We start from the raw sequence: 16,369 nt of genomic DNA, 5'->3' as shown, positions 1-16,369 counted from the left end.
AAACTTTAATATTTATTATTAAAAGGACTGTTTCAGTAGTGACAATTTTTCTGCTGAGTGTCCTGTTGATCCTGAGATGCAGCAGAAATTTATTGGCGCCACCTTTAATCGTAGTCGCGGATATACCAACCAGTATTTTTAAATTCCCAACGAGATATCGCAAGGTGGGAGAGAATAATTATTTTAAATATTTTAAATTGGTTTACAGTATAGAAAAAACTAAATAGCTTATTTATAAGTAAATTGATTAAAAATTGAGTGTAACGACAGACCAAGGTGAGAAGATTGTTGAAACTCGAGCTTAATTGACTGACAAAAAGCGTCTGATTATTATTGTTATACAAAGACGCGGTTTTTATTCACAGGAAATGCCACTCATTATTTTTCAAGGTGTTTTATTTATTTTTAATTTTCGAGTTTTCAATTTTTACTTATTAATTATTTATTTTTTAATATTTCTTCTTTTAATAAAAATCATTTTTAATTTCATTAATAAAATAATTAAAAATTCGTTTTTCAATAATTTCCTTAAATTTTATTTTTTAGTAAAATTAATTAATTAATTAAAAAAAAAAGATCATATTTAAAAAAATTTGTTTTAATATTTCTTCACTAGTGGTTAGTAGCATAAAATTTAAAATTTGCTATTAATTTGTTGTATTTGTCACAAATTTGAGTTATATACATTAGGAATAAACTTTTTTTTTTTTAAACTCCCTCAAAAAAAATATTTTTTGAAAAGTCTGTAAATTAATTAGATAAGAATTAAAAATGAATAAATAAATAATTAATTGAATAATCAAATAAATAAATAAAAAATTAATATTTTTTCAGTAAGATCAAGAAAAATAGAATTTTTATTTAAATGTCAAAAATTTAAGTGAAAATAATGAAACTTGCAAAGAAGAAATAACAAAAAATAAAGAATAAGAAGAAGAATTAAAAATCTTTACTTATTATTTAAAAAATTGTTTTTCAATAAGTATAATTATTTATGAAAATTAATTTAGCAAATATTTGATTATTTTTTAAATTTTTTTAACAAATAAATTATGAAAAAATAAAATTCATATTGAGAAATTCAAAAAAAATTAAAAATACAATTTTTAAAAATTATTTTTTGGCGGGATAAATTTAGTTGAAAAAGTTTAAGGTAGATGGCGCCAAGCTCTGGGATTCCCCGGAAAAATGGGAAGTTTTTTGAGGTTAAGAGTGAGTTTTGTTTAAGAAGAGTTATTTTGATGATTATTGAGAAAATTAGATTAATTTTTGGTAAAATATTAATAAAATTTTAAATATTGGACTTAAAATTGAGAAGAAATAAATTTTTAGATTGAAATATTGCAAATTTCATGAAAAAGCTTGAGGAATCATTTTGGTTCCGCGCTCGAAAAAAAACAAATGTTTATAATTTTTTTATACAAAAACTATTATAGATATTAATGAGATTTATTTAGCAGTTATTTTATAATTTTAACAAATAAAATATGGAAAAAAAATTGATATGTAGAAATTAAAAAAAATTAAAAGTACAATTTTTTTAAATTATTTTTTGGGCAAAATTGAAGATTTAGTTAGAAAAATTTACGGTAGATGGCGCTGGGGTCCGGGACTCCCCGAAAAAATGGGAATATTTTTATTGGTTAGGATTTTTTTTGTTAAATGTTACATTTTTTAGTTGAATAAAATTAAAAATGGAATTTTTAAGTAATAATTTTATAGAAAAAATTTTCTTGTTAAATAAAATTAAAAAATGCAATTTTTAAAAACAAATTTTTTAGAAGAAATTTTTGTGTTAAATAAAATTAAAAAATGCAATTTTTTTGTGATAATTTTTTAGAAAAAATTTTCTTATTACATAAAATTAAAAAATGCAATTTTTTAAAACTAATTTTTTTGTTGAATAAAATTAAAAAAAATAAAAATGCAATTTTTTAAAACAAATTTTTTTGATAAATAAATTTTAATAAATCAAAAATGCAATTTTTTAATAATAATTTTTTAGAAAAAATTTTCTTGTTAAATAAAATTAAAAAATAATCAAGTGACTGCTAAAATTAATATCATTAATAATTTTAAAAATATAAATATGAATGAATTGATGATAAAAATTAAAATGACCGACAGACTAATTACTTTCAGCCGATAAAAATTCTTTAAAAAAAAAAAAAACATCTTCTGAAGAAAGAGTCTGTATCTAAAAAAGAAGATAAGAATAAAAAATCAACAAATAAATAATTAAATTAATATACCTTACCAAGGTAAGAAAATCTTGGTCCGTGATTAGCCAGCAAAGCTAAAAGGATTTAGGAGCTGGTAGGAGCTTTAAATCGTAATTAAAGATAGAACGAAGGGGAACGCATCTGTTATCTCACTTGTTACAATTATTTCATAAACAATTTCCATCTCCCTCAGTAAAATTTTTACCGGTGTATTAACTCGGTGTGTAATAACGATGTTCAAGTTGTTCAAGTATTGAAATAGTTGTGTGTACCGATGAGATGACAACCAGTCTCTCGTACAACTCGTCTCTAGTATTAGTACTATTAGTATTAGTATTAGTATATATTTGTATATTAGTATTGGTTATGGCCCCGTGGTAGCTTGGTACGGTTAAGCTTGATAAAAGATAGCACTTGCCGAAGGGATCCAGTACTCATTCACTCGTTGCTCGACCTGGTTACCAATACCCAATTGTTTCCAAATCGTTTACTTTTTATTTTTTTTTCTTTTTTTTTTACTATTTTTTTTTTTATCTAAGTTTGTTTGTTAAAAAGTGCCAGTTTTTTATTATTTTATATTTTTTTTTTTGTTTTAAAACGACCTGTTGTTATTATTTTAAAATGCCTGTTTTTAAAATGATATAATTTTGTGAATATTTTTAATTGAGTAATTTGTTTCATCACTTGGTAATTTTTTAATAAAAAATTTAATTTGATAATTAGTTTTTTTAAATTGGTATTTTAGAAAGTGTTCACTTCTTGTTGAGTATTATTTTTTTTTCAAGATCAATTTTTATTTTTATCAAAAATTTTGAATTTTTAATGAGTTAAAAAGTATAAAAAAAATTTTTTTAGTGAAAAAAAATTTTGGTTATTAAAAAAAAAATTGTTTATTAAAAAATATAAGATAAATTTTAATTTTGATAAAAAATTTAATATTTTAAATAAAAGTTAAAAAATATAAAAACAATTTTTGTATTGAAAACAATTTGTTTGTTAAAAAAAAAATTGTTTAATTAAAAATATAAGATAAATTTTCATTTTTATCAAAAATTTTAAATTTTAAATAAAAGTTAAAAAGTATAAAAAAAAAATTTTTTTTATTGAAAAAAAATTTTTTCTATTAAAAAAAAATTGTTTATTAAAAAAAATAAATTTAATTTTCATCAAAAATTAAAAATTTAAATAAAAGCTAAAAAGTATAAAAAAATTTTTTTTTTACTAAAAAAAATTGTTTATTAAAAAATAAATTTAATTTTCATCAAAAATTTAAAATTTTAAATAAAATTTAAAAAGTATAAAAAAAAAATTTTTTTCATAAAAAAAAATTTATTTTTATTTAAAAAAAAATTGTTAATTAAAAAACAATTTTTTTATTAAAAAAAAAACATTGTTTATTAAAAAAAAAATGTTTCTTCATTAAAAAATAAAAGATAATTTTAAATTTTTACCAAAAAATTTTAAATTTTAAATAAAAGTTAAAAAGAATAAAACAAATTTTTTTTATTAAAAAAAAATATTTTTTTTTCATTAAAAAATATAAGATAAATTTTAATTTCTATTAAAAATTTTAAACAATAGTTCAAAAGTATAAAAAATTTTTTTTATTGAAAAAAAATTTGTTTTTATTAAAAAAAAAATTTTTTATTAAAAAAAAAATAATTTTTTTCATTAAAAAATAAGATAATTTTTATCAAAAATTTTAAATTTTAAATAAGAGTTAAAAATTATAAAAAAAAATTTTTTTATTAAAAAAAAATTGTTTATTAAAAAAAAAATAAATAAAAATTTAATTAAAGTCTAAGATAACCTTTTTAAATTTTTAATTAAAAAAGTACTTGAAAAAATTATCAATAAAAATATTCCAGTAATAATAAATAAAAAAAGTGTAAATAAAAAATTACAAAAGTGTAATAATGTTCCGGCAAATTTGAGTGAAAAAAAAAAAAAATAAACAAATAAATTCAAATGTCTAAACAACCGGCTTACCGAAATAACTTAATCCTCTACCAAGAAGACAATAAAAAATGATATCTAAATTGCTCGTCTCAATTTCAAAATCGAGATAAAAATTGCCGAGTTTTAAATACGAAAAAACCCAACTATGGAATTGTTGTAATAATTAAAAAAGAAATAAATCAAAGCTAAAAATTGCGATAAAAATAAAATTGGGAAATGAATATTGATCAAGACTGGAGAATGGTAGAACTACGAACAACCGGAGTAGCATCATCAGTGACCCGGGACCGTCCTGCCACCCGGTACAATGTCCATTACACAGTTCTAACTATTCTAGACGCCATTTTTTCGGCATTTGTCGCGGCGCCAGCGGTAGTAGGTTACTGGCGAGGAACCTGGAGCTTAAGTGATTTTTATATTTACCCTGAGGACCCGTTCTGGAGCAACGCAACCTCGACAATAGTCGGGTACGGCGGGCTATTTTTCTTCAACGTAATTCAGCATTTTCTCAATGATTTTTTGCACCCGGACAAGCATCGTCTTCTTTACTACTTCGGGTCTCGGATCTACACGGCAATCTTCGGGTTTTGTTGTGTCAATGCTTGGCGAGGAGGCTGGCATGTTTTGCATCTGTACACCGAACAGAATCCTAATACTGTAATTGCAACAACTGTTTTTGCACTTGTTGCGCTCGGGTTCATGAAAGGAATTAGAAATATTTCGGCTCCGCCGTTTTCGCTCAGTCTTGATTCTCATCCAGGGTACTTTGAAGTACCGACCATGTTCAGAATCGATGTAAGTCTCCTGAAAATAAATAAAATTTTGCTTTATTAAATAATGACTCTTGTTAAATTGCACTGTATTTTATTAAATATTCACGGTTTTAAAAATACAAGCTCATCTTGATGTTAGAATCATCAAGAGCTTTCATTTGAGTACCCACATGCATTTTTGGTATATTTTTCATATATACATATATATAATATATATTTTAAAGATATAAGCTCATCTTGATGTTAGAATCATCAAGAGCTTTCATTTGAGTACCCACATGCATTTTTGATATATTTTTTTTATATACATATATATAATATATAAATATATAAAATATATGAAAAATTGATGTGGGTACTCAAATGAAAGCTCTTGATGATTCTAACATCAAGATGAGCTTATATCTTTAAAAATGTCAATAGTTCACAAAATACAAGGTCATTTCTTAATTATTTAAATTTTTTAAGATATAAGCTCAATCTGATGTTACACTCATCAAGAGCTTTCATTTGAGTACCTACATGCATTTTTGATATATTTTTCATATATACATATATATAAGATATATAATATATATAAATATATGAAAAATTCGTGTGGGTACTCAAATAAAAGGTCTTGATGAATGTAACTTCGGGATGAGCTTATATCTTAAAAAATGTCAATAGTTCTCAAAATACAAGGTCATTTCTTAATTAAAATTTATATACATATATATATATATATATATATATATATATATATATATATATATATATATATATATAATATATATTTTAAAGATATAAAATAAGCTCATCCCGATGTAACACTCATCAAGAGCTTTCATTTGAGTACTCATATGCATTTTATAAATATTTTTCATATATATATATATATATATATATATATATATATATATATATATATGCTATATATATATATATATATATATATATATATATATATATATATATATATATATATATATATATATAAATATATAAAATATATGAAAAATTGATGTGGGTACTCAAATGAAAGGTCTTGATGAGTGTAACATCGGGATGAGCTTATATCTTTAAAAATGTCAATAGTTCACAAAACACAATGCCATTTCTTAATTATGTATCTATAGATAGAGAATTTTTAAATGCAACCTAAATAAATTTTTTCAAATCTAATTTATATGTACTTAAACTTAAAGTATCATGTCGTCTTATGTACCGTGACTAAAACTCTGGTTTACTGCTTGTTACATCAAAGGTTACTAGAAACTTTGCTTTATTAAATAATGAATTTCGTAAATTATACTGTACTTTCTTAAGTATTGACATTTTTAAAGATATAACCTCATCTCGATGCTACACTCATCAAGAGCTTTTATTTGAGTACCCACATGCATTTTTGATATATTTCTCATATTTACATATATTTACATATATATAAATATATAAAATATATGAAAAATTGATGTAGGTACTCAAATGAAAGGTCTCGATGAGTGTAACATCGGGATAAGCTTATATCTTTAAAAATGTCAATAGTTCACGAGATACAAGGTCATTTCTTAATTATGTATCTAGAGATCGAGCATTTTCGAATGCAGCCTAAATACTTATCATTATAAATTGACTATTAGTGAAAATAATATGAAACCATAAAAAGGCACAACTCCAGGTCAAGACCTTTCTGATGATACCAAATTTAACCATAAAAACCCATTTTATCATATAAATATAAATATAACACTGGCCACAAAATTTAGCTTATTCTCTTAATAATATAAGGTAAAAGCCCCAATATATGATCATGTACCAGTATATGATCACTCCATGTATTTGTATATCTATATTCACAAATATAAGTATACAAATACATTGAGTGATCATATACTGGTACATGATCATATATTGGGGCTTTTACCTTAGATATAAAATTTTTCGCAAGAGAAAAAAAAATTGATTATTAATCTCAATGTAAATTAATGAAAACAAAAATATTGATACCGTGTATCAATATCAATCGTAGTATCTTATTGTAATTTATTATTATATCAAAATTGATGTTGTTCGTTCGACTTTAGTCAAATTTATCATGTTTATATTAAACATTTTATATCGTTAATCTTATTGTCAACCGGCGTTTAAATAAATCTTTATCTAATCAGTATTTTTAATTATCCATTATTTAAAATTTATATATATAATATACATAATATAAACAAATAATTACATGGGTTTTTTTTTTATAATTGCAGAATACCAGAGATTGGATTCTGTATGTCTTGGATTGCCTGTTCAGCGTTGGAATCGTTGGGACACTTGTTGTTTTTGTTTGGAGAGGAATTTGGGTTCTTTTAGACTTACATTTATTCCCGGATAATCGGGAATATTCATCCATTTGTTCACTGGTAATTTTTTTTTTATTTCTTCTTTTTTAGAAAGATTTATTTTGAAATTTACTCTAAAAAAAAAAAGGAAATTTTCAAGAATTTTTTTTTAAGTTAAATTTACTAAAACTAAGAATTTTTTTTCATGTAGAAATCTAAAGAAAATTTTATTATAATTTTTATTTTTCGAGATAAGAGAAAAATTGCATTTTTGTAATACTAGAAATTTAAAAAGCGCTCCTTAATTTCCACCAATAAAAAATCGTGGCCCGTTTTTTGAGAGTTTTAGCCTATGACTAACTTCAAAACTTTTATGTATTTTAATTTAGAGGATGTTAGCAGGATTACATAAAAAATTCTTAACCGATCTTTACGAAATTTTAAGGACTTATTTTATGAATCAATGCTAAGATACAGTTTGAATATGAGCTAAATCGGCTGGTTAGTTTACGAGTTGTGGGTGTTTTTAAATTTTTTTTTCTGTTTTAAAAAATTTTGAATTTTTTCAATTTTGTGAAAATAATTTTCTAAATGTAAAATATTAATAAAATTTATAAAGTTAATCTTAAATTTTACATAATTTTCTTCAATTTAATTTATTATCTGTCTTATTTTAATGATTTTTTAAAATAAATTCTGTGATTTTGAAAAATTTTTTTTATTTTCAAAAAATTGTAAACTTTTTCAATTTTGATGAAAATAATTTTTCAGATGTAAAATTTTGATAAAATTTTACATTAATATCTTCAATTTAAAATACTAGTTGTCTAATTTTGTTTTTTTAAATTAATTCAATAATTAAAGAATGTTTTTGTATTTTTAAAAAATTCAAAATTTTTTCAATTTTATCAAAATTTTACATCTGAAAAATTACAAATTAATATCTTCAATTTTAAATACTATTTATTTAATTTTGATGATTTTTTTAATTAATTCCGTAATTTTTCAAATTTATCACTTAAAAAATTCCAAATTTTTTCAATTTTAGGAAAAAAATTGTTTGGATGTAAAATTTTGATAAAATTTCACATAAATATCTTCAATTTCAAATCCTATTTGTCTAATTTTAGTTTTTTAAATTAATTTCGTAACTTAAAAAATTCAAAATTTTTTCAATTTTATGAAAACAATTTTTTAGATTTAAAATTTTGATAAAATTTTCCATAAATATCTTCAATTTAAATTATTATTCATCCAATTTTGCTGATTTTTTAAAAATTAATTCCGTAATTTTTTAAATTTTTTACTTAAAAAATTCAAAATTTTTTCAATTTTATAAAAATAATTTTTCAGATGTAAAATTTTGATAAAATTTCACATAATTATCTTCAATTTAAATTGTTATTTATTTAATTTTGCTGATTTTTTAAATTAATTTCATAATTTTTTACTTAAAAAATTCAAAATTTTTTCAATTTTATGAAAATTATTCAGATGTAAAATATTGATAAAAAATATAAGAAATTTTATTTAAATTTCTCAAAATTACCTTCAACTAAAATAATTATTTTTTTAATTTTAACAAATTTTTTACTTCATTAAAAAAATTAAAAAATAAATTAATTTTTGATTTTTATACATAACAAATTTTCATAAAAATTTCTCTGTCAAATTTTGAATTTCAAAAAAACTTCTTTATTTCTCAATAATAGAATATTTAAAAAAAGAAAATACATATTATTTATTTGAATGATTTTATGAGTAAGTGACTAAAGAATCGATTATATAATTGAATATTCTCCAATCAAACAATTGTAAAGGCACGTACTGACCCGTATATTATTTTACTCCCAATGGTCAGTTAAATATTGTTTGTACTAGGTCATAGAAAGACCACAAAGTATTTTTTATTTTTTTATAAACAAAATAAAATTAAAAAAAAATAAATAAGAAAAAATCTTTGGATTAAAATTATAATTTCATTTATTTTTGAAGCGTTAAATAGACACGTGACGCTTTATGTACGATAATACCAACCGGAAGACACCCACGTGCCAGAAAATAACTCTGAGAGTATTTTAATAGATTCTTCCGGATAGGGTTATAAATTTTCTGTATTAAAAAAATACTTTTTTGCGTTAAATTTAATTACTAAGCAAAATTAAAAAATTATTTTTTTTTTAATTAATTATTTTGTAAAAATTTGTTTGATATTTTTTAAATATTTTTGAGTGAAGATATTATTTTTTTTTTAAATATTAATTATTAATTAGATTGTTATATTTAGAGTAAAGAGTAAAACAGATGACTTGAATCTATAAAAGCAAGGTTTAGAGACGATTAAGTAATAGAGATGATTTAAGTAGGTTAATTCAGCGGTAGGATTCTTGTATTATCATCATCCTCCTCCACTTCATCCTCCTCTTTATCCGCGACAACTCTGTAGTCTCTTTCTTGTTATGTATTTACCCATTAGTCTATAGAACTATTAACTTTATTAATGGACGCATTGAACTTGATCCAGTGCACTTGACCGAGTGTCCGTCAATGTCTTCAAGGTTTAATCAAAAAAAAATCTGGACAGTTTACCCTGCGGGTCATCCCTAAAACTTACTGCTAAGTTCGGGTTGAAGCAGTCGATAATATAACTAATTTTATAGATTTTTGAGCTCAAAAAAACTATGAAAAATTATTTATTTTTGTGAGAAAAAAAATTATTTAAAAAAAAATGAGAAGTGTAATCTGTATTATTAAGAGAATAAACGAAATTTTGTGGCCAGTATTTATACGATAAATTGGGTTTTTAGAGTAAAATTTGGTAACATTAGAAAGGTTCTAAGTTGAATTTGTGCCCTTTCAAGGTTTCATATTATTCTCACTAATAGTCAATTTATTATTATAAGTATTTAGGCTGCATTCAAAAATGCTCTATTTTTAGATAGATAATTAAGAAATGACCTTGTATCTTGTGAACTATTGACATTTTTAAAGGTATAAGCTCATCCTGATGTTATATTCATCAAGACCTTTCATTTGAGTACCCACATCAATTTTTCATATATTTTTTATATATACATATATATATTATATATTTTGAAGATATAAGCTCATCCTGATGTTACACTCATCAAGAGCTTTCATTTGAGTACCCATATGCGTTTTTGATATATTTTTTATATATACATATATTTAATATATATCAATATATATATAAATATATAAAAAATTGATGTGGGTACTCAAATGAAAGGTCTTGATGAGTGTATGATCAGAATGAGCTTATATCTTTAAAAATATCATGAGTTCACAAGATACAAGATAATTTCTTAATTATTGACATTTTTTAAGATATAAACTCATTTCGATGTTACACTCATCGAGACCTTTCATTTAAGTACCTACATGGAATTTTTTATATATTTTATATAAATGGTATTTGTGAAATATATAAATATAAGAAATATATGAAAAATTGATGTGGGTACTCTAATGAAAGGTCTCGATGAGTGTAATGTCGGGGTGAGCTTATATCTTTAAAAATGTACATAGTTTACAAAATACAAGGTCATTTCTTATTTATTGACATTTTTTAAGATATAAACTCATTTCGATGTTACACTCATCGAGACTTTTCATTTAAGTACCCACATGGCATTTTTTATATATTTTATATACATTGTATTTGTGAAATATATAAATATATGAAAAATTCATGTGGGTACTCAAATTGAAGTTCTTGATGAGTGTATGGTCAGAATGAGCTTATATCTTTAAAAATGTCAATAGTTCACGAGATACAAGATCATATTTCTCTATTATGTAGCTGTAGTTAGAGTATTTTTGAATGCAGCTTAAATACATTTTATAACATTAAAGGTTACTAGCAACCTTGCTTTATTAAATAATCAATTTTATTAAATTGCACTGTACTTTCTAAAATATTGACATTTTTAAAGATATAAGCTCATCCCGATGTTACACTCATCAAAACCTTTCATTTGAGTACCCACATCAATTTTTCATATATTTATATATATTATATATATGTATATATGACAAATATATCAAAAATGCATGTGGGTACTCAAATAAAAGCTCTTGATGAGTGTAACATCGGGATGAGCTTATATCTTTAAAAATGTCAATAGTTAAAAAAGTACAGTGCAATTTTACAAAATTCATTATTTAATAAACCAAAATTTTATTTATTTGGTTGCTAATAATAAATTATTTTGTTATTAAAATAAATTAAAAAAAATTTTTTTCAACAAGAAATTTACTCTAAAAAAATTTCATTTTTTCATCTAAGAAATAAAATTATTTAAAATTAATTTCTTGTGCTAATAATACTCTTTCTTTTAAATAAATTTTTGCTGAATGTCAATTTTTGATAAAATCAAAAATTCCCCAAACTGAAAAAATTATAAATGTTCTTAGCGGGAAGTTTAAATAAAAAATTCCTTTTATACACTTGTAATAAAATAATCTCCATAATCGGTTGATTAAATGATGACCTTTAAATTTAATCGTCCAAAAATTAATATCAAGATCAATGTCTAGATCTTATAATCTAAAATTTTATTGATTAAATTTAAAAAGCCACAATCACTTCCGATCATTCTCCAAATTAATGAAATCATGTATGACCGATATTAAAAGAGATATTATAATTAAAAAATTAAAAATCAGTTGGCTTTTTCAGATAATTGGGTACGTGATAGTAGCAATAACATTTTGTCTACAACCTGTGATGCGCTATGCCTGTAGTCGAATCCAAGGACTCCCTCGACTCCTGGCCGCTGATGCATTTCTCCTGCTGAGCTTCATTGGAACAGTCAATGTTTGGAGAGGAGTCTGGAGCATGCTGGATCTGTGGTTTATTCCAGATGACCCGGAGCTCTCCTGCTGGATAACTCACGTGGGATGTTTCGTTTTTCTTGGACTGCTAAATTGCAGTAACTCTATTTTGGTACGTGGAGTCTATATTGATGCTGAAGAAGAAGAAGGACGGTGTGTCATTTTTCCATGTCATTATTTGAGATTATTCTTTAAGGTAATTATTATTTTTAATAATAATAATAATAATAATAATAATAATAAAATTAAAGTTAGCAATCAATTAATGATTTTTTAATTTTTTTAACAAATAGATTTTTTCCAAAAAATTATTTTTATAAAATTGAATTTTTTTATTTTTTTTTATTTCTAAAAGTCAATTTTTTTTTCCATAATTTATATAAAAAAAAAAAATTTCAATGAAGAAATATTAAAATAAATTTTCTAAAATATAATCTTATTTTTTTTTAATAAAAAAAAAAATTTGAGGTCAAATTTAAAATAATTTTTTTTTAAAAGAAAAAATATTAAGAAAGCCCCAATTATTGACACTATAAGAGACAAAGTTATGACTTGATTTTTTTTGAGCAATCAAATATCAATATCGTTGAATTTTGTTTATGGTAATGTCTCAACTAATGTTTTTACTAATCAATTTCTTTTTTTAAAATGATAATCACTGATATTTACTCATTAATTTTAAATAATTAAATATATTATCCGAATACACCAATTATTGGCAGGTTAAAAAACTGATTGATCTAATTATTGACATACCTTAGCCCCAATTATTGACACCTATACTGCGCATGCCTAGAATCATCTGCTTATTCTTATTTATCGAAACTTATTATTAAGTAATCAATTTTATTAAAGTTTATTAATAATAATTTCCCTAAATGATTAATTACTTTTAAAAATATAAGAATTAATTTAAAAATAATTTATTGAATCAGAAGAGTTCAAACTCTTACAGTTAATTTTTTAAGTTAAAGTAAAAAAAAAGGCGTCTTAGCGCTGTCAAATGGCTGTCAATATGAGATTCAACTTAAAAATTATCAACTAGTTATTGACACCCATTATTTAAATATTATAAAGGAAACAATTAATTTCATTATTCAATTTTATAAATTTTTCATATATTGATAATTAAAAAAAAAAAAAAAGATCATATTATTAGACGAAGAAATTAATTTAAACAGCATTTAAAAAAATGCTTTTCTAATCAAAGTTGTTAAGGAAATAAACGATCGTAAGGTTTGATCTGGTGCTTTTTTTTTTAATAATTAATATTTAATATTTTGAACTGAGTAATTTTTTTCAATTTTTTAATCAATTAGAATTTAATAAAAATTTATATGATAGTTATACTTATTGCAGATAATTAAATATAAGGTAAATGCCCCAATTATTGACAATATTAGAGACAAAGTGATGATTTGATTTTTTTTAAGCAATCAAATATCAATATCGTTGAATTTTGTTTATGGTAATGTCTCAAGTAATGTTTTTACTAATCAATTTCTTTTTTTAAAATGATAATCACTGATATTTACTCATTAATTTTAAATAATTAAATATATTATCCGAATACACCAATTATTGGCAGGTTAAAAAACTGATTGATCTAATTATTGACATACCTTAGCCCCAATTATTGACACTTATACTGCGCATGCCTAGAATCATCTGCTTATTCTTATTTTTCGAAACTTATTATTAAGTAATCAATTTTATTAAAGTTTATTAATAATAATTTCCATAAATGGTTAATTACTTTTAAAAATATAAGAATTAATTTAAAAATAATTTATTGAATCAGAAGAGTTCAAACTCTTACAGTTAATTTTTTAAGTTAAAGTAAAAAAAAAAAGGCGTCTTAGCGCTGTCAAATGGCTGTCTATATGAGATTCAACTTAAATATTATCAACTAGTTATTGACACCCATTATTTAAATATTATAAAGGAAACAATTAATTTCGATTATTCAATTTTATAAATTTTTCATATATTGATAATTAAAAAAAAAAAAAGATCATATTATTAGACGAAGAAATTAATTTAAACAGCATTTAAAAAAATGCTTTTCTAATCAAAGTTGTTAAGAAAATAAACGTTCGTAAGGTTTGATCTGGTGCTTTTTTTTTTTAATAATTAATATTTAATATTTTGAACTGAGTAATTTTTTTCAATTTTTTAATTAATTAGAATTTAATGAAAATTTATATACATATTCTTATTACAGATTAAATATATTTAAAAATAATTTAGGGTGTCAATATTTAGAACCCTGTCGATAATTGGGGCTTTTACCTTAATCTATTTGTTAAAAAAATTTTTAAATATCTGCTAAATTAATTTAATAATAATTATTTTATTTTAAAGATTGAAAGAGAAAAAAAAGAAGCAAGACGTCGTAATTTAATGAGCATACCCCGTGATTTCACCGAGAACAATGGCAAAGACTTAGAAAGTGGAGCGCTTTTAAATTGTACAACTTTGCCAACAGTAATACCTTCGTCCCAAGATCATCTGGGGTAATTAAAAATGAAAATCTGATAAAATAAAAGAAAAAGAAACTATTTTTAAATTTATAATTTAAATAGTTCAGGTCTTAAATTACTTAATTAAATATATTTCAGGTGATAAAGACCAATTTGTTTGAGTTATGTTGTAACACTTGATCCTTTGAAAATTAAATTAGCCGACATTCAAAAATTTTTAGAATTTTTTTTAGTTGAAAAAATAATTACAAAATAATATAAAAAAATTTTCACTTTTGTAAAACTTAATAAACTGTAAGTAAAATTAAAAAAAAAATATTTTTTAGTTCTAATTTAATAATTTAAAAAAATCAAAAAATTAAAAATGTCGGCTAACTTAATTTTCAACTTAAACCTCTAAATTAAAAGAAATGAAATTAAAATAAGCGTGAAATTAACCAAGTATCGAATTATCGCAAAAATGTGTTCTCTGGTTTCTTATTGGTTGAAAAATTAAAGCGCGCAATTTAAATTCCTAGTAATTTTTTTAATTGTGATACTGAAGCTAGCTGACATCTGTCAGTATGAAAAAAATACTTTAACAATTTGTATTTAAAAATAAACTAAAAAATTATTTTTAAAAAATTGCATTTATAATTTTTAAAATGAAAATGAAGTTAGTCGACAGTTCGAAATTTTTTTTTGAAAAAATTTTAATTTAAAAATAAAAAAAAAAAATTTCACATATAAAAAACTTAAAAAACTATAAGTGCAATTTTTTAGAAATAGAAATATCTTTTTAGTTGTAATTTAATTAATAAAAAATTTTTAGACGTCGGCTAACTTCAGTGTCATTTTTTAAACTTTTAAATATAATTTATTTGTTGAAAAAATTCTAAAAATTATCAGCTGTTTCTCAATTTTAGATAACATTAAATTTAGCTGTCACTTGACAATTTTTTAAATTTTTTTTAACAAAAAAATTATTTTTTAAAAATTGCATTTCTAATTTATTAAAATTTTTACAAATCCATTTTTTAAATAATTTTTTTTTGCCATAATTTATTTATTAAATAAAATTTAAAAAATTGTTAAGTGACAGCTAAATTTAATGTCATCAATTTTAGTATTATGTAAAGTTATGTTTTTTTGACAGCTAATTAAATGATACAGAAGATGATAAAAATTTTTTTAGAATTTTATAGCAATTAAATTGTTAAAAAAAAATTAACTAAACAATTCTACATGTTAAAATTATAAGTGAAAATTTTTAGAAGCATTTTTTTATTGTAATTGATCTGTCATTAAAATTTTAAAAATTAACAGCTGACGGCTAACTTCAGTATGATGTCTTCAAGTTTGAAAAAAATACTTTAAAAAATTTCTAATAATTTTTAAAAATTTTTATTTAAAAGAAAAACTAGAAAATTATTTTTAAAAATTGCATTTACAATTTTTAAAATAATTTATTTGTTAAAAAAAATTCTAAAAATTATCAGCTGTTTCTCAATTTTAGTATTATTTAAAGTTATGTTTTTTTTTGAGAGCTGAATAATTGTAAATAATTATTATGTCATATATTTATTGATTGTTATTTATGTAACAATTTTGATTATTTGACAAAAATTAATAATAATAAATATAATAAACTATTTATTATTTAATTTGATTAATTAAATTTTAATTTCGACTCACAATTAATATCCAAAAGAAGAAATACCGGCTAAGAGGTTAAAACTCAAACAAATTGGTCTTTATCATCTGAGAAATGTTTAATTAAATTA

At 21.9% G+C, this 16,369-nt stretch overlaps 1 protein-coding gene across 1 annotated transcript; it reads left to right on the top strand.

Moving 5' to 3' along the window:
* The first annotated feature begins 4,096 nt into the window (after positions 1-4,096).
* Positions 4,097-14,661, top strand: LOC123267493. Its single transcript, XM_044732154.1, has 4 exons — positions 4,097-4,976; positions 7,195-7,347; positions 11,969-12,319; positions 14,488-14,661. The coding sequence occupies exons 1-4, from the start codon at positions 4,398-4,400 to the stop codon at positions 14,641-14,643; spliced, it is 1,239 nt and encodes a 412-aa protein (XP_044588089.1). The 5' UTR covers positions 4,097-4,397; the 3' UTR covers positions 14,644-14,661.
* Positions 14,662-16,369: the final 1,708 nt, after the last annotated feature.

The sequence above is a fragment of the Cotesia glomerata genome, linkage group LG6 (assembly GCF_020080835.1).
Source record: "Cotesia glomerata isolate CgM1 linkage group LG6, MPM_Cglom_v2.3, whole genome shotgun sequence".
Lineage (NCBI taxonomy): Eukaryota > Metazoa > Arthropoda > Insecta > Hymenoptera > Braconidae > Cotesia > Cotesia glomerata.
Note: the sequence above shows the minus strand (reverse complement) of the source record. Positions and strands in the feature narration are given on the sequence as shown.

Coding starts and splice junctions, on each gene's coding strand:
- LOC123267493 (XM_044732154.1), top strand. CDS start 4,398: ATGAATATTGATCAAGACTGGAGAATGGTAGAACTACGAACAACCGGA. Junction 4,977..7,194: donor CGACCATGTTCAGAATCGAT/GTAAGTCTCCTG, acceptor TTATAATTGCAG/AATACCAGAGATTGGATTCT. Junction 7,348..11,968: donor ATTCATCCATTTGTTCACTG/GTAATTTTTTTT, acceptor TGGCTTTTTCAG/ATAATTGGGTACGTGATAGT.